The sequence below is a fragment of the Haliaeetus albicilla genome, chromosome W (genome assembly GCF_947461875.1).
Source record: "Haliaeetus albicilla chromosome W, bHalAlb1.1, whole genome shotgun sequence".
Classification (NCBI taxonomy): domain Eukaryota; kingdom Metazoa; phylum Chordata; class Aves; order Accipitriformes; family Accipitridae; genus Haliaeetus; species Haliaeetus albicilla.
In genome coordinates, this window is record NC_091515.1 from 369,004 (window position 1) to 396,694 (window position 27,691).

At 39.8% G+C, this 27,691-nt stretch overlaps 2 protein-coding genes and 1 long non-coding RNA gene across 10 annotated transcripts in view; 1 reads left to right on the plus strand and 2 right to left on the minus strand.

Moving 5' to 3' along the window:
• Nucleotides 1–27,241, plus strand: part of ALPK2 (alpha kinase 2) — a 96,396-nt gene extending 69,155 nt beyond the window's left edge. The window contains exon 11 of the mRNA XM_069775413.1: nt 26,433–27,241. Coding sequence (XP_069631514.1) covers nt 26,433–26,436 — 4 coding nt within the window. The 3' untranslated portion in view covers nt 26,437–27,241. The remainder of the gene's footprint in view (nt 1–26,432) is intronic.
• On the minus strand, nt 5,410–6,373 carry LOC138683384 (uncharacterized). The gene is made up of 2 exons (XR_011322949.1): nt 6,211–6,373; nt 5,410–6,110 (listed from the first exon to the last, which is right to left on the minus strand). It is a non-coding gene; the product is annotated as an uncharacterized lncRNA (long non-coding RNA).
• NEDD4L (NEDD4 like E3 ubiquitin protein ligase) overlaps nt 20,551–27,691 on the minus strand; it is a 193,911-nt gene continuing 186,770 nt past the window's right edge. For all 8 annotated transcript variants that reach the window (XM_069775421.1, XM_069775423.1, XM_069775422.1 and 5 more), the window contains one exon: nt 20,551–26,251. In XM_069775421.1, the coding sequence (XP_069631522.1) occupies nt 26,149–26,251 (103 nt within the window). In that variant the 3' untranslated portion in view covers nt 20,551–26,148. The remainder of the gene's footprint in view (nt 26,252–27,691) is intronic.

Sequence of the window (27,691 nt, forward strand, 5' to 3'; positions counted from 1 at the left end):
AAACTCATGACATCAGTTCTAGATGATCCTGGCATTCCCCATAATGATTCACCATCTGACACATCCGACACAAAGAATTCAGGTTGAGGATTATCTTCAGATTAAGGGTGTAAAGTCTGACTAACAATGTACCATCCGTGAAATTTCTGTTTCCCTAGCAAAATAGCTGTGGATAGAATTTAAGCAATTTTGATGTAAGCAGGTGGCTAGCAGATAAAACTTACGTTTCTTTACCTGTCCCTAGGGGGGATCTCCCCACCTCCCAAGAAGACTACTCCCTCTGCAAACACTGTTACTTGGCTCCTTAGCTCTAAGTCTTTTGCCCAGCTCAGCTATATTGCTTCCATTAGCCTGAGAAATCAACTGTCCATCAGCAGTTATCAAAGGCACAGAATTTCCTTTTTCCTGTCAAGCACTGCTGCAGCCTACACATTTCAGGCAAAGCATTAATCCTATAAATCAGAAACCACAGCAAAATAAACTACTTAGTAATGGACATATACAAAGAATGTAAGATTTTTGTAACACTTCCCTTCCTTCCTGTGTTTTACAAGGAGGTCGATAGGTCTCCCTCTCCACGTAGAGCTGGCTGCGAGCACCAAGCGGCATGGCCATAAACCTGCCCTGTCCCACATGATACACAGTATTTTTCTGAATTTGGGTCAGTGAATATCAGTTCACTATGCTGCTGTATAGTGATTTCTTTTTGTCTGGCAGCCATTAAATGCGTGGAATTTAGTCAATATGCCGTAAATGGTTCTCTGATCAGAGAAATATGTATCACAGCCTCTCTCTTGTCCACAACTTCAATCTCTCTGTACCACAATAGGTACTGACATGCTACACACCTGGGATACAGAAAGTTTAATCTCAGAAGAGTAAATAAGGGCTAGTCATTTCAAGACTATTGCTCTAAATCATTTTGGAGTCCAAATCCCAGTAGGATTATTATCTTCAGGAATCACGATAGTAAATCAAAGCGTTGCTCAGCAGTGGCTTGTGCCATCTACCTCAGAAAAGGCAAAAAAACCCACTCAGCATTTGCTACCTCCTCCAGTCTATGGATTAATTTACTTTAATATCTTACTAACTTCTGCTCATATGTATTCAAGTGTCATGTATCTGCAAGATAGCTCTACACTCAGCACAGAAGGTGTCCAGAGCTTTACCTGCAGGATTTACCACACACAGCAGCCATGATGCAATCAATACACTGAAGTGGATTTGAGGTGAGCATCCACTACCTTTTCTTTAATGCCGTGTGAGCTGCACATAAAACAGAGTAGGCAGAGCACAACAGGAGCAAAGGTATTTAACCTATTTAACAACAGGAAGGTCTTTGATGCAGATGAAGATAAGCAACTTTATTCATGTTTTATATTTGCAAGTAAAAAACCTGTTTAAATCCTCTTATCGGAGCTTGAAGAGACTTTGGTAGCCTAAAAAACTGTTAACCACCAGTCTAATCACCTCAGAAAAGACACAGAGCGCCACACGCTCGTGGAGCAGAGGACCCCCCACCTCACCCCACAAAGGGCACCGTCGCCAGCCGGTGGAGAGCCCTCCCCCCCCCTCTGCCTTCTGAGGGACAGTGGCACCGCCCCGGGGGCGGGGCTAGCCGGGAGGGGGCAGGGCAGCAGAACCTTCTGGAAGGGGCAGGGTTGAGGGGATGCACGTTAGTCGCGCCTTGACTGTTCCCTCGGGTGCTATCTTGCCACAAGCGGCTTGGGCCTGTCGGCACCCGCTTGCTGTGTGTGCTGGGAGGAGGTGGCAGGCGCTGCTGGAGGCAGAGCCAGCAGCACGGGGAGGGGGGCTGTCCCTGCGGAGCCGTCCTTGGCAGCCTGGCCCAAGCACCTGAAACCAAAATGTCCCTTTCTGGAAGGAAAGGTCAGACCGCCTGTGGGGACGAAGCGTTGCACAGGTGCATTCGACTCCAGCAGCCAGCACCGAAGCAGTTAGTGAAAAGACTGTGGTAGAGATCGTTAGAAGTAGGGCGGAAAGGGTGCTCGGTACCTTTTGCTTGCTGTAGCCAGCTATAATGAATCATTATTTATTTTAACTTCTCAGTCATTGGTGTAGTTCATTCGAGATGAATAGTCACAATGTGCTTTTCCCCTGCCTCGTGCTTCAGGTGAAACCTTTCGGCTTACACAATTAAAAAGGATTCACCTTAGACTTTCACACACTTTTAATTATTTTTGCTCTTTTGATAAAAGCTGCAGATGTAGAAATTGGTTTGGCCTCTTGAAAAATCATGAAGACAATGTTTTTATAACTCCATGTTGACACTTTAACTTATTCTTCCTCTGCCAGTTTGACCTGGCTCTGGCCAAATGGTGACTGGAAGAAGAACTCCCTATAGCTGGCCTATATACTGAAAGTGCATAAAGTAAAGCCAAGAAGTTGCCAGGATAAGGATACTTAAATACAGTTTGGTAGGGTTTGCTTGTGTTCTGTTTTCTTTTTTCTTTTCCTATATTCCTCTGCACCTATTACCCCAATTAAACAGAAGAATAATGTAGCTATAATATGAGTGTTTTGGAGACAAAGAGTGGTGACAAAATAAAACAAAATTAGTCATCACGTGTTTTATGTGACATTGCAGACACTTTCCTTGCTAAACATAAACGTTACACAGATATCATATTTAGTCTAATCAGATAGTTTACTAACTCATTTACTATCCTATGCAGCATGAAGTTGAATTTCAAGTGGTTATTCTAGTCCTGGATGCCACAGCTCTGCTGAACTGAAGTATTTTTCACAAAATCCTGATTTCAAGACCTCAAAGAAAATGAATCTGCTATTTCTTTTTCTAGTCTGTCTCTATGGGTAACCACTCTTCCTGTCAACAGAATGTGTCTGTAGGGCAGGGTATAGGCTTCTCAGGTGCAGCTGGTCTTTATTTGCTTAGATTAATGCAAGTGCTGAGCATCAGGTATCGTAAGTTCTCTTCATGTGTTAAAAGAGATTTCCACGGCGAAAAGAGGACTAAAGCAGGGAGAAAAAGAAAGCAGCTGGTCCTGTAAAAGAGTTGCAGAGCTTTCTCTCTCTCTCAACAAGAAAAGTTTATTGTTAAATTGGTAACTGGAGAATGCTATGGAAAGGATTTTCTTTCAGTAAGCAGAAGCTGGTTTTCAGTTGGAAGCCTGAATAGCTATAGCATTTGTTAACTGGCCAGTGATAACTATGAGCAGTTTACATGTTGCAGATAACTTGCACATAGAACCAACCGGTAAGTGAAATATGGATCTTGAGCTCAAGATAAAATGAAGCAGTAGCAGTTCCTGGCCTCGCACTGAGAACTGTGACATTATTTAACAAAAATATTGAAAGGGGAATTATTAATCTACTTTACAGGCTGTAGAAACAGGTTTGAGAGCTATACAGGTGTTTAGACAAACAGGAAATTAGTAAGTCTTCATTAAGATCAGGTGTGAGGGTGTCTCAGGGAGCTTTCTAGAGACTTCGAGTCTGTGAAGTCATTCTCAGTGTGGCTAGGTCTTCAGAATAGTCTCTGTTAAATTGGAGGACCTTACTTGTTGCACTGGGTATTAAATTTACTGGACAGTAATGGCTCTGGAGTTCTTGAGACTGCTCTTCTGGACTGACTCAGCTGGAGTAAGCTTACAACTGACAAGTAAGTAGACTTCTAATCTTTGGTTGTTAATGGGATGACTCTGAGGTTCCAGTATTTGGCAGTTGAAATATGAGGTGGTGTTCCCTTAACATGTATTAGATTTGATGCCCTTTATAGAATGGACATCTATGGGAAATGAGCTGGATCAGAAGTAAATCACCAGAAAACTTGTCCCCCCTGCTCCCCCATCTTCATGCTATCTCTGAGGGTGGAATGAAAAAAAAAAAAAAATGTGCTTAGTGGAATCAGAGGTGGCCTTGTGCTTCGGCCTCTGGATGGCCTGGGCAAGTGTGATAGTGTCTGGGTCCCTGCCACTTCTGTGGGTTTTGTGTTCTGAAGGGGAGTGAAACTTTCTGGGTGAGGTAATTCAGGTCAGAATAACAGGGCCTTTTCAAAACCAGCTCTTGGAAACTGGTGGGTTTTGCAGCGTACTAAGCAGTGTGGCACAGAGCTCCCAAAAATATTTTGCTGAGGTGTAATCCCAAAGACAGTGTTGATGAACTAGGCTAAGACATTCGTGTCCCAGCAATTTAGAAGGTTTAGGACTTAGTAAATACCCATTTGATGTTTATGTTGGCATCTGCAGTATATGCATTGATAGAAGAACTTAACTGTATGTTGAACAGGAATAATGACACTGGAGTCTCCCAGCATCTGAGACAAGAGGTCATCTTCTCCCTTGTTTGTGAATCGTCCTTGACCAGAGACCTTTCATTGAAAGGTTGGAGGATAGCTACAGAATGCCAGATCTCATGCACGTGTCAAGGGCTTGTTGTGAAGCTGAGGAAGAGGCTAGATTTAGATGTGTTTTGTTGAGGAGCCCATACAGTGTTTTGAAGACTGGTGCTTAGGGGTGCATCAGGTGGCTGAGCATAACTCTTGCTGAGACAGAGCAGATTCATTATGAGCAGCAGGGCCCACTTGGGGGTCCTGAGGTATGTTGTGCTACCCTGTGAATCATGAGACTTGTCTAGCAGGTTGGTGTTAACTGTGTAGTGGTTAACCTCATGGGCTTGTTACCCTGTCCAGCAGGCAATGGAAGGTAGCATGTGTAAATGCTTCGGGGTATGCTTTTGCTGGTGTTTGAGAATAAAGAATATCCTATCCTCTACTCACCATGAAGTATCTGCCATGAAGGCAAAAGCATTCAATAATACGGTTGTTCCTTGTGCATATTCTTATAATGAACTGTTGATATGTGACTCTGTGCAAATGTGGGCTTGTCCTCAAAAGAAGCTTGAGCTCAGTGTAAAAGGGAAGAGTTTCTCATTGTCTCATTGGGTGGGGTGGGGAGATAAGTGATTGCATGCCTGACCTCTAAGAAAAACACCTAGCTTTTATTAAGCTGTTAGGAATCAGCTGCAAATAATAGTAATTAGCTGCCTATGTAATCACATACTAATTCAGATCACCAGAGCTTTAAATCTATTGCCATGACCTCACTAGTTTTCCAGGTTATACAATGTTGTGCTTGAATACAGTTAAAAGAAAAATTAATTTGAGACTTCCTTTCTAATGTGCTTCACTTTTAATATCTCATTGCATTTGTATTAGCGTTTGAAAGAGGAACTAGTTTTCTGGTCACATAATTTTTTTTTAAATGGAGAACTGAAGATCCACTTGTGAAAGAGGTGAGCTTTTTTTTTAAAGAAAAAAACAAAAGTGGAGGAGGAGGGAGGAAAATTTTGTTTGGTTTGCAACAAATGCCTACTTTAAATATCTATGTCTTGAAAACATTTTTATTTGGAGATACTGCTGAGATGTTTCCATTATTTTTTTTTTTTTTACCAAGGTATCTGCTGTATTTGTCTATAATAGTCCCTATAGGAATTATATTTCATAGCCACCGTATAGCCCCCATAATGCAATATGACATATCTCTTTTGCTGAATCATTGATATAATCTTGCTGTTGTTTCTCAGAACACAAAGCATATATCTTGGCTACAATTTTCTTTGTCACATGAACTTTTTAAAATACACGTTTAGTCTCAAGAGTAGTTGTCTTCATCTGGAGAAGCCTGAATTTTCTGTTTGTTTTATTTTAAAAGCTAAAATTTTCTACTGGCACTAAAATAAAACAACTTTATAACCTCTTGTTATTTTTCTGTTGTATTGGAAATCAATTCAACACATGCAACTCTTGTTTTAGTAATCTCCGTGAATTAATTTTTATTTTTATTAAATAGAAGATAGGCTTGAGTTCATATAAAGATCAAGTAAAATTAGATATTTTCATGTCCAAGTGAAGAGTCTTAAACTATGCAATTTGCAGTCATTTCAACATTATTTACTTTCAAGGCTTATTCAGGGATTCGGAGATTATTCTCTCTGCTTACCAAGTAAAAGAAAAAAATAATTTAATTTTATGCTTGCAGGATAAATTCTGTATGAAATGAAATTTAGAACTCACCTGCTGTTCCTAGAATACTCCTGAAAACTTGTTTTTCTTCTGAGGAAGTTTATTATGACTAGAAAAAACAAAACACCACATATACAAATCTTAGTCTTTATCCCCAGTGGAAAGTGGGTTATTTCCTCCAGATATTAGCTGGTGTTTGTCCAATTTACACTAGAACATTATCCTATTGTCTGTGTTATGCAGCTGCCTTTAACATTGTGTGGTAGGAATGGCACTGTACAAAGGTGGCATTTGTATCTGCTGTGCCAAAGCCACAGATTGCCTGTGCTGTTCTGGGGTCAGAAGGGACCCTTTCCATGGAGTCTGGCTTTGTTAAAGATTACTCAGTCTGAAACGCATCAAGCGCAAGCCTTCTCTTAGATTTGATTATTACTGTGGGTATTATTTCTCTAGGACTTGTCAGTCTGGACTGTTTGCCCTTGTGATAGGGCTTCATTTCTCAGGGTGGCATTTGGCAAGGTCTGTTCTCTAGAAAAATTCATTGCAGTTTGAACACCTGTCAACAGGTTGGGTTGCTAGGAGCCTGTTCTCCTGTTACAGCTGTTAGAGGCTGTTAAGTTTTACAAGCACAGTGCTGTTCTTTGGTGCCTCTGGGATAAAAGAGGTTGTAACTGTGATACTCAGGCGCTCTCAGCAGACTGACAATGTGCTAAACTCAGGTATGCTCTAACACTGCGTGGTCGCTGATGCAGAGAGGAACATATATTTTAATGTTATGAAATATGCCTTCTGGTGGGGAAAATGCACATGCGTTTCCAGTAGGACTGGTGAATTAAGGTACGATATTCTTATGGATAGCTTGTTGGAGCTCTTTCACATATGTGAACTTGAGAATGTTAATTATTAATCATTCTTATCAGCCCTCTGTAAGTGCTAAGCCAGCGCTCTGTTTTAACTTCAGGTAAATGAACAAACGCTCTGGGGCAATTCATGAAACTAAGTGGTTTGTGTAGCAAGATTCAGTTTCTTTCACAATTCTTAAATGCTAGTGGAACATAAAGTCCCATTTTAATTTAGGATTGGTGAGTAACTCCACCAGACACAGCTATTATACTGCTGTGACAAGCAAGTCTGGGAAATTCCTGGAGTTTGTTGAAGATAATTTCTTGTCACAAGTACCCAGCGAGCCAACTAGGAAAGATGCCCTCCTAGACTTGTCTGTGAATAGAGGAGGACTCATGGGAGGTGTGATGGTAGGTGGCTGTCTTGGCCACAGTGATCACGAAATTGTAGAGTGTAAAATTTTTGGTGTAATGAGAAAAAAGATCAGCAGAGTTGCTACTCTGGATTTCAAGAGAGCAAACTTTAAGCTACCCAGGGAGCTAGTTAGCAGTGTCCCCTGAGAAACTGCTTTTGAGGGCTTAGGGGTCCATGAGTGTTAGTCAGTTTTTAAGAACCACCTTTTTTAAGAGCCACTGGTTTTTGGTTTGGGTTTTTTTTGTTGTTGGTGTTTTTGTTGTTTTTTTGTTTTTTTTTTTTTAGAAACTTGCACAGGAGCAGGCAATCCTGTTGTGTTGAAAGCCAAGCAAGTGGGGCAGATGACCAGCTTGGATGATCTCTGGAAGCTAGGTCAGGCTTTGCAGGAAGATTACAGAGCTGTGGTTTGCCAGCAGTGTTCCTCGGGGCTCAACTCTAGAGCCAGTACTGTGCAACATTTTTATCTATGATCTGGATGCAGGAGTTGAATGCACCATTAGCAAGTTTGCTGATGATACTAAACTGGGAGGTGCTGTTGACTCTCCTGAGGGACAGGAGGCCTTGCAGAGGGATCTAGATAGATTTGGGATTGGGCAATCATCAACAATGTGAAATGGAAAAAGTCCAAGTGCTGGATTCAGCACCTGGGACGGAGTAATGCTGGGCACAAGTATAAACTGGGAGAGGTGTGGCTGGAGAGCAGCCCTGCGGAAAAGGGTCTGGGGGTGCTGGTTGGCAGCAGCTCAGTAGGAGCCAGCAGTGTGCCCTGGCAGACAAGAGGGCAAACTGCATCCTGGGGTACATCAAGCACAGCGTGACCAGCTGGTCAAGAGAGGGGATTGTCCCACTGTATTCAGCACTGGTGTGGCCTCACCTTGAATACTGTGTGCAGTGCTGGGCCCTACAATTTTAAAAAGGATGTGAAGGTCCTTGAATGTGTCCAGAGAAGAGAAGGGCAACAAAGCTGGTGATAAGACTGGAAGGCATGTCCTGTGAGGAGGGGCTGAGCACTCTGGGTTTGTCTAGTTTGGAGAGAAGGGAGGCTGAGCAGCGACCTCATTGCTCTCTGCAGCTTCCCGAGGAGGGGATGTGGAGAGGGAGGTGCTGAGCTCTTCTCCCTGGGATCCAGGGACAGGACACCTGGGAATGGCTCAAAGCTGTGTCAGGGGAGGTTCAGACTGGACATTAGGAAGTGTTTCTTTACTGAGAGGGTGGTCAAACCCCAGAACAGGCTTCCTAGAGAGGTGGTTGATGCCCCAAGCCTGTCAGTGTGTACAAGGCATTTGGACAATGCCCTTAGCAACATGTTTTAACTTTTGGTCAGCCCTGAAGGGGTCAGGCAGTTGGACTAGGTGATCATTGTAAGTCCCTTCCAACTGGAACTATTCTTCTCTGTAAGGTGTGTGCACAAGCTACCTTGGTTCTGTATTGTAATATGCATTAAGTGAAAGTAAGAAAAAATGGGATGGTCTGTGTTGAATTTGTGTGATAATGTGATCTTGAGAAAATAAACTATGCCCAGAATGGCACTGAAAAATCCAAGCAGGGTTAGTTATCTCTCTTCTAACCATGTCTGAGCCCTTCCTATTTAAACAAGGAGAAAATAGCACCACCCTATCAGCTGGTAGGACTACTGAGCATTAGCTGTGCAGTAAGATCATATGATCTTACAATAATTCAGGTTGGAAGGGCTGTCAGGAAGTCTCTAGTCCAACCTCCTGCTCAAAACAGTTAGCTGCAGGGTGAGAGTAACCTGGTCAGGGCTTTAGCCAGTTGGATCTTGAAATCTACTCCAGATAGAGACTGCACAAACTCCGAGCAATGTGTTCTTAGCTTGAACAGATGTGATCCTGTAGATCAGCTGTGTAACTACCAGATACCAATTTCCTAGGGGATATTTCAGGTCAAAGAGCAGCTGTTTTATCTGATATTATTTTGTTAGGTAATGCGGTTGCCTATTTTTGACCTACACACAGAATATCAGTTCTTTCTTTCAACTTTCACATGTCAAACCATTTCAGGTGAGCTGTGTTTGTCAAAGAGCAACCTTCTCAAATCAAGGGATGCTTGCTACAGAATGTAGCAGGTGCAGAGACCTCTGTTCTGGCAGTCTGCAAGAAGTAATGGACAGTGGCTAAAAGTCCTGGGTGACCAGGAGTTGCATGCTTTGTTCCACAAGATTCAGTTTTGTGGGTGGGTAGCACTGGCCAGTGTGTTCTTCTGTTTGCTGTTTGAACAAAACTAGAATGTCTGAAGTGCATGCAGTGAAAATATTTGTTTTTTCCATAAGATTTTTACAGTCTCGGTAACAGATGATTGAGAACTTGATGAAGAAGCACAGGTAACAGTGAGAATTTGCATTGGTTTAAATACACCAGCAGCCTATTTGCCAGGGTGTGTTGTGGGTTTTGGCTTGGTGTCTTTTATTTTTGGAGGGAGGGTTGCTTGTTTTTAAATTCTGGCTGGGTTGTTTATTTTTGTAGCTTCATGAAGAAAGAGACAATACAGAGGATTTTGAAGGCTGCTGATATATTAGTACTCTCAAAAACCAAGTATCTGTTCTATCAGGTGTGAAAGAATGAAAGCACTTCATTAAAAATTGAACTAGCAGGTGATGGTTCCCTTTCCAAATGGTAGGCAGAGCTGACATTTCAGTGTTGAATGAAAGTGGATAGCTAGTCTGAGGCTAGGCCTTATACTTGGGCTTGAGATGGTTTACAAAGAGCAAGATGATGTCATCAAAGCAGAAGCAGGTGAGAAGTAGTTGAAACAATGTTCAGCATTGGTTTTTCCTTGATTTTACTACTTAAGCCTGCTGTTTAAGAGGTTCCTTGACACCACCACAATATGGGTAGTGACACTGCTTTCTAGGGGTCATAGAAGAGGAAATATCAAATGGCATAACTGTTAGTAAACACTGATTAAAAGGAAGATCAGAGGTAGTAATTAAGATATCAAACACTCAATTTTCTGAAGTTACTTTGAGGCTTATTTCAAAATCTGAAGAATATTGCCTGAGAAGCAAGTTATTTGTATTTTAACAGTTAATGTCTTAAAAGACACTGAGGGAGGGAAAATTCTACTCTTGCAACTTTTCTCAGATCTATTTTGGACTGTTACATGCCCATAATAGCAAAATAGTCCAGAGGACTGCTTGTCTCCTTTCCAGGGCAGACTGCAAGGACTTTCAAACTTGCATGATTTGTTATTTGTAAAATTCCAAGGTGTGTGTGTGGGATGTCTTGGGCTGTCCAAACCTTTTTCTCAAACCTGTCTGCACTGCTGTAGTTTATAGTGATTCTTTGGGAGTAATGGGTTTCCCAGAGTATGAGGTACTGCAGAAGGGCTCAGGAAATATAACAGGAATTGCCGGAGACTCTGAGGGATCACCCAGAGGCTCCTTGTCCTGATGTGTCTGGGTCAGAATCTGGCTGCGCTACCATAGAGCATGTGGAGTGTGAAGAGAATTGTCACCAATTGTTGTGACCTTGGTTGTGATAAATTGGTGAATATTCTGGGGAAAACCCCGTGGCAGCACTACTGGCAGAAGAATTCCTCATGATTTCCATGCAACCTGGATTTCATCCAGTATGTACTATAGCAATAGTTATTGTATGAATTAAAAGATTTTGCTGAAAAGCGTAAAGATGAATGACTTTGTTAGAAGGAGCATGGGATACGGTTATCTCTAAGTCAGGCAGTGTCAACCACAGGTTTGTGAGAACTGGCTGAATCACCTTCGTCCCAAAGAGTGAAGTTTTCAAATAAAACTTTCCTGAAATGCATTGTTTGACAAGAAATATTTGAACTCAACTGGAAATTTCAAACCTCAAAAAGTTTCTATTTAATTTGTAACTGCATTTTTATTTAATTCTTGAAAGCTGGCATGAATATTGCGGTTTAAATTTAAAATTTTTTTTTAAGTTTTATTTAAAATTATACGTTTTATTTGTGTGAAGTTTGGGGGGGAGGGGGGTGTTTTGTTTTGTTTTTGTGGTATTTTTAATCCAGCTTCCAGATACTATGGTTGGGAGCATGAAAACAGTAAGAAACAGAGCACAGACCAGCGAAGGGTAATATGTATTGCTTATCTGAGTTCTCTGATCCAGCACCTATTGAAGTGATGGGTATTGGATTAAGTCCTTAATTTTTAATAAAAATCAATGTTCTCTCTCTGTTTCTTTAATTCAGCTATTATAAGGACAAAGTTTGCAATCCAGAGGGCCTTTTGTTCCATGCATGACTGTTTTAACAAGTTCATTTGATTGGCTTATTGAAACTGGTGGCGTGACAGTTTAGACTGAAAGTTTTTTTTCATCTTGGTAGCTATACCTCATTATAATGAATGTATGTACCTAGCTTATGTCATGTCTGACAGACTGTAATAAAGTGTAGAAGGTAGTGCAAAAAAACCCAGAAAAAAAAAAAGTATGATACTGGGAAAGAGTTGGATTACTTTTGTATGGAAAAAAATCATGCATCCCAAATCTGAAGGATGCCATGGCATTCAGAGAAGGGAAATCTGCTTGATATGGGGCTTTTTGCATTTGCAAGAAATCTGACGGGGTGAAAGGGGAAGTCTTCATGTAACCAAATGTCAAGCTATAGGAGAGAAAACAAAATGGAGCAGTAGTTGTCAGTTTTGTCTCTAGGAGTTTCTCAAGGCTCTATAGTGGGCTTTTCAATGTATTTTAGGATATAATTCACATTTTACAATGTGAAAGGTTTTGTTGAATCCCTGGCTTGAGTTTTTTGGGTGTTGTTACTTTCCCGCACTCCCTTTTGGCCTGCCAATAGAAACTGATAGCCAAGAGCAAACAAGCTACTCGGTAGATGACCAGATGAACTGACTGTTTGGTCGTTGGACTCCTGTCCTTCAGGATATGGATAGATGTGTTCAAACAAAGCTATTTAAACAGATGCCAGTGGCACAGATAAAAGGTGGTATGGATATATATATGTATATATACATCAGCTGTAGAAGCAAAAAAAAAAACCAAAAAAGGAAAGAAAAAAAGGCATTTTTCTATTAGTAACTGTCCAACAGGAAAAACTGATGACAGTTCTTTCTGCAGATTAACTTAAAGTTGCTGTGACAGTCAAATGAGTCTCCGTTGTCACTGTTAAATGCCACTCATGCTGGTATTCTGTTGTTGTTAGATGTTAAGTTTTAGAATGTTCTGGATTTTCTCAGGTAACACTTATTTGTACATGCAGTTGGTGTAGAAAGACCTCTGACTCCCCTGAAGATTGTGTTTGTTTTCCTCATGTTTCCCTAGTAGTTTGTTTCCCTAGCAGCTTGATGTGGAGTGCTACTTATACTAGCAGTCTGACTAGTTCTTCCTTCATTCCCTACACTCCAGTACTGTCTTATGGTGCCTGCTTTCTTTTTCTGGGCAAAAAATGCATGGGTCCATACCAGAAATATTTCCACAGAAGTTGCTGTAGATCAAACTGTCATTCAATACAAAATGTAAGAAACTGTCACTTCCTAAACTGTGGTGAATGTTATAACTCCCCTCTGAAGTGCTTTGAATTGCTTCCATCTATTTTTTTTTTCTGTGAGTTTAGATATTAGTGATAGGCTTGGTTTTGATAGCTAGTTGTCCTGTGAACAAAGGAGGAAGAGTAAGGGATGCAATATGTTCAGACTTTGTGAACAAGAGCTAAAAAGTTTAGGAGTGGATGTAGCACAGTTTCTTCATCACTTTCTTTTCTTGTAGAGGCAAGTGAAAGCTGTGTAAGGTAATGTTAAGCAAATGGATCCTTGGAATAAAGTTGGAAGGAATGTTCCCATCAGTGTTGCTCAGAGCCAAGCCTGACTCTGTGCTTACTGCTCCGTGCAACTACTGGGGGTGAAAAATTATGCTGTTATCACCAGAAAGGAGGGAAAAAACAAATGCTAAAACCCAACCAAAAAACTGAGCTACTTGTACTGATGCTGTTAGAAGACTGTTTGCCATGCAATAAATAATAACTTTGTAGGAAGAATAAGCAGAAATTGACATGATGGTATACTTCACAAATCTAGAATTGTTTATGGTAAAATTATCAATATATATTGGATACGTATCACCAACCCATATTTCAGGGATTTGATGTGCTCTGAATGCATTGATGGTGAGAGATTTGGGAACTGGATCTGATCTGAGTTTTCTGGTTCTAGCATTCAAGACCTGAGACACACTAGACACAAAAGCAACTGTTGAAAGTTCTAAGGAGAAGGAGTCTCCTTGGGAAGCAGAGGTATTTTTTGATTTGTTTTTCATCTAAGTTAGAGATGAAGCAAAATCTTACTTCCAGGAATCCACATTAGGGAGATTCAAATTCTGGTCCAAACTTCTGGTTTAGAAGAACTGATACTGACTCTCTTTAGTGTTTGTCTCTACACTTAAGTCATGATTAATTTCTCTGTTCTAAAAGCCACTGAAGGAACTACAATACTGATGACAGTTCATCATAAAAGGTTTTCTTAGCAAACAGTACATCCGCATCTCCGTTATTCTGAGAATTCAGAGTCCAAAAAATCTAAAGATAGTTGCATTTTTTTATCTTACTAGAATTCTTACCAGTTCTTCTCTATGCCAGTATGCTGCCAAACCGTAGCTGCTGAGAACAGATAAACAGAGCCTTTGCACCTGTGCTTAAACTGTTCTAGTTCATATTCTTCTGGTACAGTGCCACTGCCAATGTGTAGACCAAGAGAGCGTTTGTCAAGTCTAGGTTGTTTCTGAGGAATGCTTTGATTTTTCTTGGGCTGCTTCCTTGTCACGTAACACTGCCTGCCCTTCTGCCTTTGGGATTAATTCTCCCTGAATATTGATGATCTGCAAGCTCTTGTATTAGTGTCGGTACTGTTGTTGCAAATAAAAGGCAGAAAGGAGTGACAGGGAGATGTTTCCTGCCTTGCTATCAACTAATGAAGTCCTTTATAAAAAGGAGAAAAAAATTCATAAGTTGGACTGCATGCTCCTGTTTTTTGGTTTTTTTCTTTTTAAAACCTAGAGGCACAATTTGGAAATATTGAGTCCAAGATGTGCATGTTGTAACAAGCTATTGAGATGATGTGTAATCACAATTTCTATTTAAGTTATTAAATAATCAGAGACAGTGAACCATCTGCATGCTTGATTAGGAAGTAGAGCGGTTTAAAACTTGATAATTTACTTAAGCTGTTGTTCACAGCAGTAAAGCACTGGAGCAAAGGAAATTACTGGGATGGTAGGGAATATGTCAGTTGTGGGAACAAGTAGCCCTCAATTCCCAAACTCTAGATGGACTGCAGAGGAAGTAAATTCCTAGACTTGCACAAAATATTAACCTCTAGCTGCTTCAAAGTTTTTTGGTTTTGTTCTGTGTAAATAAACCCTTAAAACTAAAGATATGTTCTGCATCAGCATACCAAAATATTTAGAGGTACAGCAGAGGAGCATCTGTCCACTGCATGCGACTAATATTTGCCAAGTATTGCTCTAGCGCCCATCTCTGTTATCCTTTAACTTTAGTTCAAGGTTCAAAGTTTACCTTTTGTTTAAAAAGTGATTTCACAGGGAGGTCATGTCCTCTATGCTAATCCAGTAGTGATAGAGGTCTGTAAAATTAAAATTGAATTTACCACAACTTGGAGGAAAGCTCTGAAGCCCATACAGAAAACCTCTGTGGCATAGAGATATGTACATGTCCATGAGCACAGCAGTACATAGTGAGCCTGAAAAAGTGACAAAATGGAGCAAGTAATTGGTCTAAATCAGCAGAACAAGCAGAAGCCTCAGTTTGTCCCACCTTTTTCTGCACCAAAAATGAAGTTGTGGTTATAACTTGTGTGATTACATCTGTGCTAGCTTAAGCTGGCCAGACTGGATAGTAAAATACTGGAAACCAGAATACAAATGTTGTGTTCATATCTTTGCATATGTTACTGTGACTTTGCTACCTGAGTTCCTTTCACTAGTTTGAGGCAGTGATTATTGCTCGCTTTGCTGTGTAAATGTGCATTACAGCGAAATTTTTTGTTAGCTGAGAGTGAGTATGTTCAGCATTCAACAAGATCAAGTTCACTGTATTGAAGTCATAGACTCACAGAATGGTTTGGGTTGGAAGGGACCTTAAAGATCATCTAGTTCCACCCTCCACGCCCCCCCCCGCCATGGGCAGGGACACCTTCCACTAAATCAGGTTGCTCAAAGACCCATCCAACCTGGCCTTGAGCACTTCCAGGGATGGGGCATCTACCACCTCTCTGGGCAACCTGTTCCTATGCCTCACCACCCTCATCATAAAACATTTCTTCCTTATGTCCAATCCAAACCTGCCCTCTTTCAGTTTAAAACCATTGCCCCTTGTCCCTGTCACTACAGGCCCCGGTAAAAAGTCCCCCTCCATCTTTTCTGGACCCCCCCCCTTTATATATTGAAAGGCTGCAAGAAGGTCTCCCTGCAGCTGTCTCTTCTCCAGGCTGAACAACGCCAACTCTCATCCTTTCCTCATAGGAGAGGTGTTCCAGACCTCGGGATCATTTCTGTGGCCTCCTCTGGACCTGCTCTAACAGGCCCATGTCTTTCCTGTACTGGGGACCCCAGAGCTGAACACAGTACTCCAGGTGAGGTCTCACCAGAGTAGAGGGGGAGAATCACCTCCTCTGATCAAAGGATGGACCAAAGGATAATTTGAGTTTTATCAGGTCCGAGCATCTAAAAGCTGGGCAAAGACTAAACTTAAACTTAAACTTGCATGATTAACCCGATTGCTCTCCCTGTGAATATCTATCATTCCCTATTTTATATTCCCAGAGTCCTATTTCTGGGACCTAACTCAGTTGAAGCCAAAGAAGCCTGGTTTCTAAGTCAATGGCAATTGACTGAACAGCCACCACACATCATCCAGTAATTTTTTTTTTAAAGTCTTCAGCTTCCTGAATGTTCAGACCTGCAAACCCACCATGTCTGCCTTCTGTTCAAGTGTTGATAACTATCAGATCTCAGTAAGAACTAGATACCTGCATACCCCAGTGGATCTGGACTTAGTCTGTGGAAAATCCAGCTGCTAGTAAGGTGGCTTCTTTGGTGTCATAGTATAACTTGCTGATAATGAAAAAATAAGCTACCAGCATAAGATTTTAAAGTGGTTGCATTTTTATACACTGCTGATAGAGGATTATCAGAGAGGAAGACACTGAAATTTGACGTAAAAACTTGTATTGCTAAGGTTGAGATATGACAGGGTAAAAGGTAATAGATTTAGCACAGTGTGTATTTGTAATGAATATATCTTAGGTTTGTATTGTATTGCACTTTAAACTTAAGAGTCTAATCTGTCAAGCTAATGAAACACCCACAGCAAATGGCAGAAAATAAGTCGGGTGAAAATAGCAGATGCATTTGAGCAAGAATAAATTGAATTTGAACATGGCTCTTGATCAAAAGCTGGGGAAAATAATCGATGGTAATCATCAAGGGATCTTTGTGATCCTTGTATTGGAGATGTTTGAAATGGGAGTGTTTCCTGTTGGGTTGCCATAGCAAACCCTGGGTGCCTTTCTCATGATGGTATTATGTAGGAATGTAAATGATAGTGGGTTTTATGTAGAGTCAACCTTGGAATTAAAGAAAAGCATGAAATTCAGCTTGTCATTCTGTTGGATTTTAAATACTGAAAACTGCTGAAGCGGAGAAGAGGTTGGCTGTGAGAAGAGGGTATGGGCCAGATTTTTGTTTAAAGGCATTTCAGCCTTTTGTAACTGCCAGTAGGTTTTCAATGCCCAAATACTCATTAAATACAGTTATAACTAAGTCATCAACAATAAGTGTAATTCTCACATGCACAATTGCTCTACTGTGTTATCCCTACCTAATTAATGTCCTAATATATGTAATGAATTTCTGGGCATTAGCATATACTGGTTGCAAGGTCTACCTGCCTCGCCGTTCTACAGAGCAGATGAAGTATAGCCAAGCAGAAGGTACAAAGAGTTCATGCTATATTGGCAGTGGGTGCCTGATGCTGTCTTTGGCACTCCTGTGTCCTTTTTGTCTCTAGCTACACCCTGGAAGTTGTTTTGCACTAGAATTGCAGTAGGCAATTCTAAACATTACCAGAAGTTCTTTGCCAACCTGCAGAGTTGATGGACTTGCTGTTCAGGTTGTTGCCAGTGACATAAATATGACTGTACTTCTTGTGGGCTTTGTCTCCCCTTGGCTGGGTCCTGAGCCACTGCTAGGATTAGTTTCCACATGAGGGAACCAGCTCCAGAGGCAATTTCCATCAGGCTTTCTTGCCATGGGCCTATAGTCAACCCTTATTTGAGAGACATCGTGTGAGGCACAGGTGAGTAAAAGCCTGTGTTGACATCTGCATGAGTTTGTAGGAAGTGTGGCTCTGACAGCCTTCCACATTGGAAGCTGTGGCAAGCAAAGGAAACCAGAGGCCTCTGGACTATATACACAGAGATAGCAAGCAGAGTAGAGGTGTCTAAGGAACACAAGGATAAATGTGTGTTAGGTAAATGATAAGAGGTGTCAGGTTCAAAACAAAGGGAGATAATCCTTCACACTGAAAGTGATCACGGACACTGCTCAAGCAGCTGTAAATAGTACAATTTCCCATTACACTGGAAACTATTTATTTAAAAAAATATAAATTATATGGCTATTTATGTGCAAAGAAAAAGCAGCCATCACCACTGTAGTAGGTCCCTGAGCTGTACATCACTCATGTTTGAAAGTGCATGTGCTGTAAGCACTACTATTTGCCCTACTCCTAAGCTGTTTTGGCAGAATGTGTAAATAAGATACTTGTCCAGCTGGACCTTTAAGTTGATGTGGTATGGTTGTTTTTATTAATGACAGCAAGCTTAAAAACAGAAAAGGAATTAATTTGGATAGTGTAGAATTTTTCCCTTGTCAGGGGTATGAAATGTCAGGGTAGGAAGCAACCAAGTTTCAGGGCTGGAAATATGAATGTATTCATGGCTAATATAGTTACTGCAGCGTCTCCTATGGGTGACTACAAAGTATTGTTGATATATAGGTATTGATTTGGGATTTGAATGTACTGACATGGGGTTTTTTTTGTTTGCTTCTTTCTCAAGGGCAACAAAAACTTACTAGCCCTATATAAATGGCATATAGTAAGGATTTGCACAGACATTCTTTAACCACTTTGAACATTACCTTGCCACAATTTATTTTTCATTTCCAATTGGGAGCACAGATGGAATTGCTGTGTGTTGCATTTTGGGTGGTGTGGGGTTTTTTGTTTTTTTTTTTTTGAAACCTACTGGATATAACTATACCAAACATTAATATACATGTAGGTATCACTGGAAGACATGTATGTCAAGGTGTGTTTTGTTTTTTTTAATCTTTTGTTGTGAAGAGTGCTGGCTAATCCTGTTTCACCATTACACAGAGTTTGTCACTTTACAGTGCAAAGATGTTTGCTTATGTAAAGGTGTACATTAATGATACAGCTGAGTTAGTTCCAGCACAAGGGAGGCTGCAATATTAGCTGACAGAATTAACTTTGAAAGGTGTTGCCTGGCTGCTCTAGCTTAGGAAGAGGTGGACGCTTGAAGAAAGGGGAGGAGATGGGCAGCCCTTCAGAAACCAGTGCCCAAGGGAGGAAAATACAGATAGGCACAAACAAAGTTTATACAACGTAAATTAGTTGCTGCTCTGTGGTGTCCATACAGATGAACAATAAAGAGACTGGTGCATTAACTAGTAAAGCAGAGTAAGTCGTGCTGCAAGTTGAGATGATGTACTGCAACATCAAGCACATGCACAAAAATAACTTGGTTGCAAAGCTTAATAGGCTGAGTCATCTAGTGGTTTGGTGTCTTTAAGAAGTCATATGGCAGCATTAGTGAGCTCCTAGTAATGCGATTTGTAACAGGAATTCCTATCTATTGATATGCTGAACAGTATTTCTGATGGCAGGTGGTGTTTCTGGGTCTTACTAAGAGATTTCTTTTTTGCCGAGTCGCCTTGGCTGCCCTTGTTCCTCTTCCAGTTCCTGGATGCCTGGATACTTGCTTAAGCGAATAGGGGAGTGTGTGTGTGTGTGTTGGTGCATGTGGGTTTTTTCTTCCTTTTTTTCTTTTTCTTCAGCAAACTGCAGCTGAAGGTAGCTGCAAGAGTATGCTACGCAACCCTTGATGTGTATTAGTGCAAGTCAGATCAATGTTGCATGTAGGCTGTACTTCATGTGAAGCTCAAAAGCCAGGAGACAATTTGGTACATACCAATTCTGTAGTTAAGACTAACGTAATTTAGTCCATATGCAACTCTCTTAAGTACTGATATTAGCTGAGGAGGAATGTACTGTATTCCTAAAGTGAGCTCTTAAGTCAGAAATACAACTTGTGGGTTGTTTTTTTGTTTGTTTTTGTTTAGGTTTGGGTTTTTTTGTTGCTGTTGGTTTTTGTTTTGTGGTTTGTTTTTTTTAAGTTAGGCATTCACACTGATTAAGAGAAAAGACAACATTAGTTCCACTGCTGTTAATAAGAAGTTGTTCTTACTACAATGTTGGAACTGTAACACTGAAAATCCAAACAAATTTACCAATGCATAGACTTGCATTGTTAAACTGAACTTTTTTGAGTTTGTTCCAAGTAAGGTATTTTGTTTGTAGTATGTACATTATTGTGGGCTGCAGAAAATTCTGCTGTAAACATAGAAAATATGCAATAAAAATGGTAGAACATTCAGACTTATTTCAGGTATGGCTTAAACAGAAAAAGCTTGTAAATGTGCTGCTTTGTACGGTCACTGCAGAATTGGACAATTCAAGAACAGCACTTCTCATGGAAATCTGATGGAGTATTAAATTTCTTGTATTAGAAATATGATGGAACAGGAGATACCAGTAAGAAGTTGGGAGGGGTGCAATTTTTGTATTTTATCTAATGACACTTCTTTAGAGAACATCACATAATCACTAACCTTATCTTAACTGTTCAAATCCTTATAGAGAAAAGCTATCTTGAATCATGCCTTCTGAAGGTGGTTGTGCACCAGTGACTAGTATCCACTGTAAACTCTCAGGGATACATTCTTATTTAGCTGAAAACGTTATACACATTACTGTTTCATAAATGCAGTGAGGATCATGGGGGAAAAGAATGGGTACCACTTTTGCAGAAGCTGGAATATGTGGATGGTGTGTTTAATCACTTAAAAATCATGTACAGATGTGCTTGCATAAAGGCTCCCCCTACCACATCCCAGGTTGTGAAAGCCTTCCTGCAAATTGTGACCTTAAGGCAATTTTTTTTTAACAAAAGAAAACAAAGCTTCAGTTAGACAAAAAATATATTTGAAGTATAAAATGCTGTAGCTTCCATAATTCTTTATTAAATATTTAAGTAAGTTGCATCATTTCATTACAACAACTTCATTTTTTCACATTGAGCTTTTGCTGTCAGGAAAACAAACTACAATTTCTTTCACTGCTCCTCAGAAAATAATTGGAAAAAAATGACTTTTGTCCATAAACAAATCCTTTCCCCACAGTGTATCAAATCCAACCACAGTTTAAAGCTGTGTTAATTGTGAAAATGAGCATTATTTATAAGTAGTACTTTTAAAATCAATTTTAAGGTAGTTTAGCATAATTTTGAATAGCCTTCTAGTACGAATTGATTTTACAAAAAAATAATTATTAAACAGTGTGAATTTAATCTGGAATGTTTGACACTTTTGCCTGTTTGGAAATATTAATAATCTCAGTTTTAAATTTGATTTAAAATTTATGTTCACAAACACAGAACATAGCAACATAGTCTTGTGGAGTTTTCCATTGGGGTTTTGAGAATCATAACCTATTCACTATTGCATGGTTGTGATAAATCTGCACTGGAGATGGATGGCTCCCAGCCTCTTTAAATCCAATAGAACAGATTACAGTATAAAAATGCAACACATGTACTATTGTATGTGGATGCATACTGTGTATGTTTTTACAGCTACATGTTAAAAAAAAAGAAGAAAAAAGCACAAGGTCTATGTGAAAATAGTATAGAAAACGGAAAAAAACCCCAACATGTAAGTGAAGGATAAATGTGGACAAACATTGTTAGAAGTGTGCATCGACAGACACATCACCAAATATGGTTTGCACTGGTGGTGATGGTATTTAACAGGGTGCTAGGTGCACTACGACAGACCTGATGGGTATGTAACATTAATATGGTTAGATTCCAGTTTTATGTTTCCCATGCGTTTCAAATATGTATTACTTCTTAGTGCAACATCATAACAGATGGGTGAAGACTGTAGGGTTTTTTCTTTGTTGTTTTAATTTTACATACAAAAGGAAAAGATTTTATTAAAAAGGTAAGAAAATTAATGTACATTTTAAGATGCCCTATCTGGACATCTGCCTTTTTTCCTACTATACATACTGATAATTAGCCCTTGCAATCAGACAGGTATGATCCCTTACTTTTAACTCTTAAAATTGCAGTCTAACTATCCAGCTTCCCCTCCCTGGCTCCCTAGTTTTCACAATTCCTGGCCCTTTAGTGTCATGTAAAATGCTTCACCCAAAGCATCAGGAACAGCTTACGGCTGCATGCTGCAGTCACGATTACCAGCTTGACCGGGCTGAGCACACAACAATGGCAGTGCATCCCTTGGGGTGCAGGATAGGCACTAGCTGCCTGGTTAGTACTTACAGCAGCATCCTCATGCTAGTGTGGCACTCACAGAGAATTCAGAGAGGTCAGCATGAGAGACAGAAATAAGGTAAATCTTGTAGTAACAGAATTGGGTTTGGGTTTTGTGGTTGTTTGGGGTTTTTGGTGGTGGGGTTTTTTTTTTGTACTTTTGGACTGAAAGACAAAAAGCAGTTTTCAGCAGCTGGGCAGCAAGTGGGAGTTGATGTGATCGGTATGGTGTACATTAACTACAACCTTACAAGGCACATATCTATAAGCCTTAATGTGAAGAGGAGGTGATAGCTGCAGACTCCGTATTCTGTATTGTGACTGAAGTTTTTATGAATTATTTGCCTTAAGGCTTCTTATGAGTGAACAAGTGATGGTTTAGGTACCACCTTTATGATTACTATTTATTAACCAAGAAAAGTAGCTGGATAGAACCTTTTAAAATACTGTTGGGCCATTTTGTGGTGAATGGGCCAAACTGTCAGTATACAAGAACGTACTGTGTTAAGAAAGGCACAATACTATGGTACAAGTCCCATTGGAGTGTTAGTTGCTTTGTGTTTTAGATGTTTTAAGTAAATGACGTTTAGCTACCTCTTTTCCTAGTAAGATTCCTTCAAATATAGCTTCAGGAGCTCCAGAAGGACTCCTAGATGGAAAGTCTGGAATCCAGCTTAGGCTCTTGGTAACAGCACTACAGCTTTATGTTAAAAGAGCCCTGCAAGAAGAAAATCCACTTCCTCTACAGCTAACAATGCCATTTACTTAGTTTCGTATAGTTCATTGCAAAACTGAAGGTAACTTCCTGGGTTTTGTCACAGCATAGAAGATCTTAACTTTTTGGCTGATGAGGAGGGTGTATCTGCCCAAGGGTTTAGCCATCAATGTAGCAGCCAGTAATAAAATCTGAGTTGCATGGGTATAGTGCATTTTAGCAGGGTTTTACAGCTTATGTCCCTGTAATGACCATGATGCCAAGCCTGTCAGTAACAGCCTGATAGTTCTAGCTCACAGTAAGGCTTCTGATACCCAAAATAAAAGCTTTGTGCAGAAATGGGACTGGGCTGAGCAATTCCCCTCAGCTTATCCTACAGGGACTCTTGCTTATTTGTGAGCACTGACTCTGGATTACTTATGGACCCTGACAGTTTCACTTCCATAGTGAAGGGAGCTGTTGTGCATCTGTAAAGGCAAGACAGTGCTGGGTTGCAATAGCATAGCTAACTTTGGGAAACAAAAAGTAATGAGCTGGCTTACTGTTATGTTCACCTTGGCTATTAGGAATAATAACTTCATGGGGTGTTGGACAGACAAAAGCTAACTCACTCAGCTGTGCATTGGCTCTACAGTGATGGTAGGTGTGCAATGCAGGAGAGAGCTGTGGTTGCAGTGTCTAGGGCACAAGAAGCACAAAAAAGCATTTATTTAGCTATTTGCATTAATCGCAAGAAAGCCAAAATAGCACAAATTTCAGCATAAGGTGTACAAGTCTATCGGGAAAATGCATGTTGGGCCTTATTGTCACTGCTGCCTGAGTTAGGACAGGTCTCTTGGTGAGCTGTACTCAAAGCTGCCACTCTAATGGCAAACCTTGAGGCAGTCGAAGGCTTGCTTTTCATATTGAACTATTTCCTAAAAATGAAAACCCCTTCTCCCAAATAAACCACAACAGTCCAGATGCACATTAATTAAAATTCATACAGTGGAATTTGCCTCACTATTTTAATACCTAGTGAATGCTTTTGGAGTGCCTGTCAGTTTGTGAGGTAAGTGGATCTGAAAAGATGTTAAGCTAAGCAATTCTAAATTTTCTTTTAAAAAAATATAATCATCCAAACAACAAAAATTTCCCTTCTAGTCAGATGTCACTATGTAATTCTATATAGCTGAAAGGGCTTTGTAGGTAAGTATTAGTAAACCTGTTGTAGAAGTTGAGGGGGAGGGGAGGGACCAAAACAATATCACAAGAAAAATGGCAGATTCTTAAACACAGCCTGACTTCTGGTGCTACCTCAGCTGCACTACTGCTAGGTCACAGCCTTCATCTGTACATGAGATTACATTTCAGTTTCACAACCAAAAAATGTCTTGGGAATTCTTAAGGTTCTGATACATGGCATTGAACATGAACAGAGCCTCCAACCACACCAAAAATCCTCCAGGTCAAGACAGAAATAAAACAAATTTTGGCATATGACTCTCCCTTCAAGGGCATCCGTGTTATAACCAACTGTGCTGAACATACAGAAGGCCAGTGGAAATACCTGGATTTACCTCATTCTCTCCACCTTCCCCATGCTCCTTCCCGCAGCTAAACGGGCAGCATAGTGTTTCTCTAGCCACTCAGATGCAGTCTGCTTTCACATGTTCAAGCTCACTCATCAATGTAAAAGGTCAGAAAGGAATGTCAGGAAACATATTTAATAGAAAATGAATCTTAACCTGCATTCAAATAATAAAAATAACCTTCCTCGTGCATCTATTAGCTTTTCAAACTTTTGCTAGCGTGCAACCATTTGCTGCATGTTACTACCATTAAGGCTTCTTTCCAGTAGCCTTTTCAGCTGAACTATCACTGTATTGAAGGGTCTGCAGTATGGCTGCACATTCTCAGACACAGATTGTACTTGCCAATAGGTGCTGGGGAAGTGGTACAGGCAGGGCTAAAAAAAGCTGTTGGCAAGGAGTTGAAACTTTTGTTTTGGCATGCAGTGTGATCATCTTGCTTTATAAGCATTAAATGGGTTCTTGGGGAAAAAGCCTACCTCTAGGTAGGTACGTGGGCAGAACTTACATCACTGAATGTTAAATTGCTGAAGCCATACCCTCAAACCTACTCTGGTATATTGCAACCATTTAACTTCAGTGGATCTCATACAAATCTTTCACTTTTAATCCATCACAAAAGAGATGCAACTCAGACATTATAGTTTAAGCATGCAACATGTCATAGGTAACAAAATTGGTTAGATAGCAGTGTATATTAAATAAATCTTTGTGATTAAGTAAAAAAATCACAAAAACAATTGCTGAGGAACATGTCTGCAGGCTCAGCTCTACATCTGTGGGTTTTTTTTCTTTTATACATCAGCAGCAGCCAAATTCACAATTGATAGATATTGCACCAGAAAGACATGTGCAGTGAGAAGGAATATAATCACATTAATGTTTATGATAAAAAACAGATATGACTTCCATGTGTTACATAAAGTGCCTTTAGAGTTGGTGCAGTTAGAAACAAACAAAAAACCCATTGTTATTTAGATATCATTAGCAAATGCATACAAATAGAAGACAAACCAGATCTGTTTTCCATAGTGCCAAATCGCATAGTGCCAGGTTTCATTCAAAATGCCTCCATCGCAAACAGTAAAGAGGAAAGGATAATAAAAGAATCACTATACAAAGATAATGACAGGGTTAAGCATACTTTCCTAAAATGATTAATGCCAACCCTACCCCAAAATACTTTATAGTACATGTAAGTATTACCAATAATGAGGCAATTTCTTAACTGAACATGAGATTTGGCATGCTATGTTATGATTCTCCTTTGACTTGTAACTATTCTAGTATTTATACAAAAATCCAACATCCAGTCTGTACTTCTGGATACAGAAAAATATTTATGTGCTCAATGAAAAGAGTTGCTCTCAATATATATAGCCCCTGTAGAGAAAATTTCCAACATAGCTTTCTCCTACTTCCTTAATGGTTTGGGAACACAAGCCTCAAAATGTGCTTTGAAAAAATGACACTGGCATCAAGTCTGGTATGAAATTAAGAAAAATGCTCATTTTTCCAAGTATATGATATTTAATTGTAATGAAATAAAATCTGAAAACATCTAAATCAATTAAAAAGTAAACATGAGTTGTAATACTATACCTGTAAAATGATTAATTCCATTCATTGTCATTAGAAATTATGTAAAATATTTATTAAGGGCTTTGCCTACAGAGGCACAACATAAATAGAGTAAGTCCTGCTGAAATGTGATCAGAGTTCATGTTAAGCAGTTGGTAATCTGCTGTGGAAACATCAGAAAAGCCACCCACAGATTACAGTTCAAACTTGTGGATTCAGGCAACTGCACTGTCGAAGGGTTTGCTCCATGAACCAACGCTGTGCAACTGTTCTGCCATAGTCCCTCAGAGTCCGTTAGGCAAATGCAAAAGTGCAAGCAGAACTTGCTTGAAGGGGGTGGGGGGGAGAAGTTGACATTTTAATCCACTCCTTCAAATCCTTGAGCATTTTCAACTGCCATAAGGAGCTTCTCTCGCAAATCTTCAAAAGATTCATAAAGAGGTAAATCTAGGCGATTAAAGCTGAAATTTAGAAGGAAAAGAATCATTTAATAATCCATTGAAAAATACAGATAACTTTAAAGAAACAGAAAAGGTTAAATAATTTGGGGGGGCCTTAACAGAGAATATATCTTACTGTCCAAATGGGGGCGATCTCTGCAGTGTCCTTTGCAAACCTAATTAATGCTTGTGTTCCCTGCAGGTAGCATTTGAAACCAACCCTGCCTGGACCAAAGTGAGTTTTCAGAAATAAAATTGGGAAGTTGTTAAAAACCACTTAAATGAAAAAAGCCAACAGCCCCCGCCCCCATATTTAGTTGATTGAAAATATTGCATCTTTGTTGAAAGGCTGGTTTCCTAAGATTCAGCAAAGATGTTCTAAATTTATAGGACAGACTCTCTACCCTCTGGGGGAAACAAAGAAGAATAAAAAACATCCAAAAGAAGGTCTTGAAAAGGTCCTGTAAAATCTAACAGATAATTGAAATGTTAAAGAGGATGGGTTGACATTGGAATGTGTTTGGGATTCTGTTGTTGTTTTTTCCTTTTTAAAGAAAACTTTTCATTCTATAGAATGATTATTTTTATGGAAAGATCACCATTCTCTACTAATGTTCTAAAAATTAGTTTTCCTATACAGCATAATTTAAGTTAGTTACCTTAAAGCCATATTCTTGATATGCAACAGAGCAAGACAAGGATTTGTATTGAATGCTTTCAACATTTGCAAATTCTATAAATTAGGACTAAATCAAGTCAGCTTATGATCTCACATTTTTAGTGAATTGTCCAACAATTTATGGCCTTTATGTAGCACGGCTTTCTATGGCTATGTTTTGTTACATCAGACTTTCTGTAGTTCCATTATACCCACTTACTAGAACAAAGAAAAATAAAATGGAGAATGAGAAAGGGAAATTGATGGTAAGAGTGAAAGCTGCTGGCAGTGTGGTACAGCTTAGTGAGGTGATAGCTGAAATAAAATCACGGCACCAAGGAAAGAAAAAAAAAGCATCAACCCCTATTTGTACAAATGGTAGTCTTGATTTTAAAATGCATGGATATCCTTCAATTTCTTAGTTTTCCAGAAGGAAGGAGGAAGAGGTGATAAATGCCTAAGACACATAAAAGAAGGCAATGAATAGTATTAGCCTTACAAGGTGAGGCACTATTTTTCCTCCTAGTATGCCCTGTTAAAACTCCTGTTACCCTTTTAACAGTCTCTCTCGGAGAGTTTATTGCCTGTCTGGTATTTTTTAAGGCCTTCAGACTGACAGAACAGAGCCTATGTTTTAACATTCATAGAAAAATAACTAAAGCATAAGATGCAATTCCTCTTGCTGTTTTTCCCAATCCCAGTTTTGACAGGAACCACAAAAAGCTGCTCCCAGCCTGCCTTTGCCACTATTCTGCAGTACCATCTGTGAGTCACTGGATGGCTCTGTGACTATGTATCCTTAC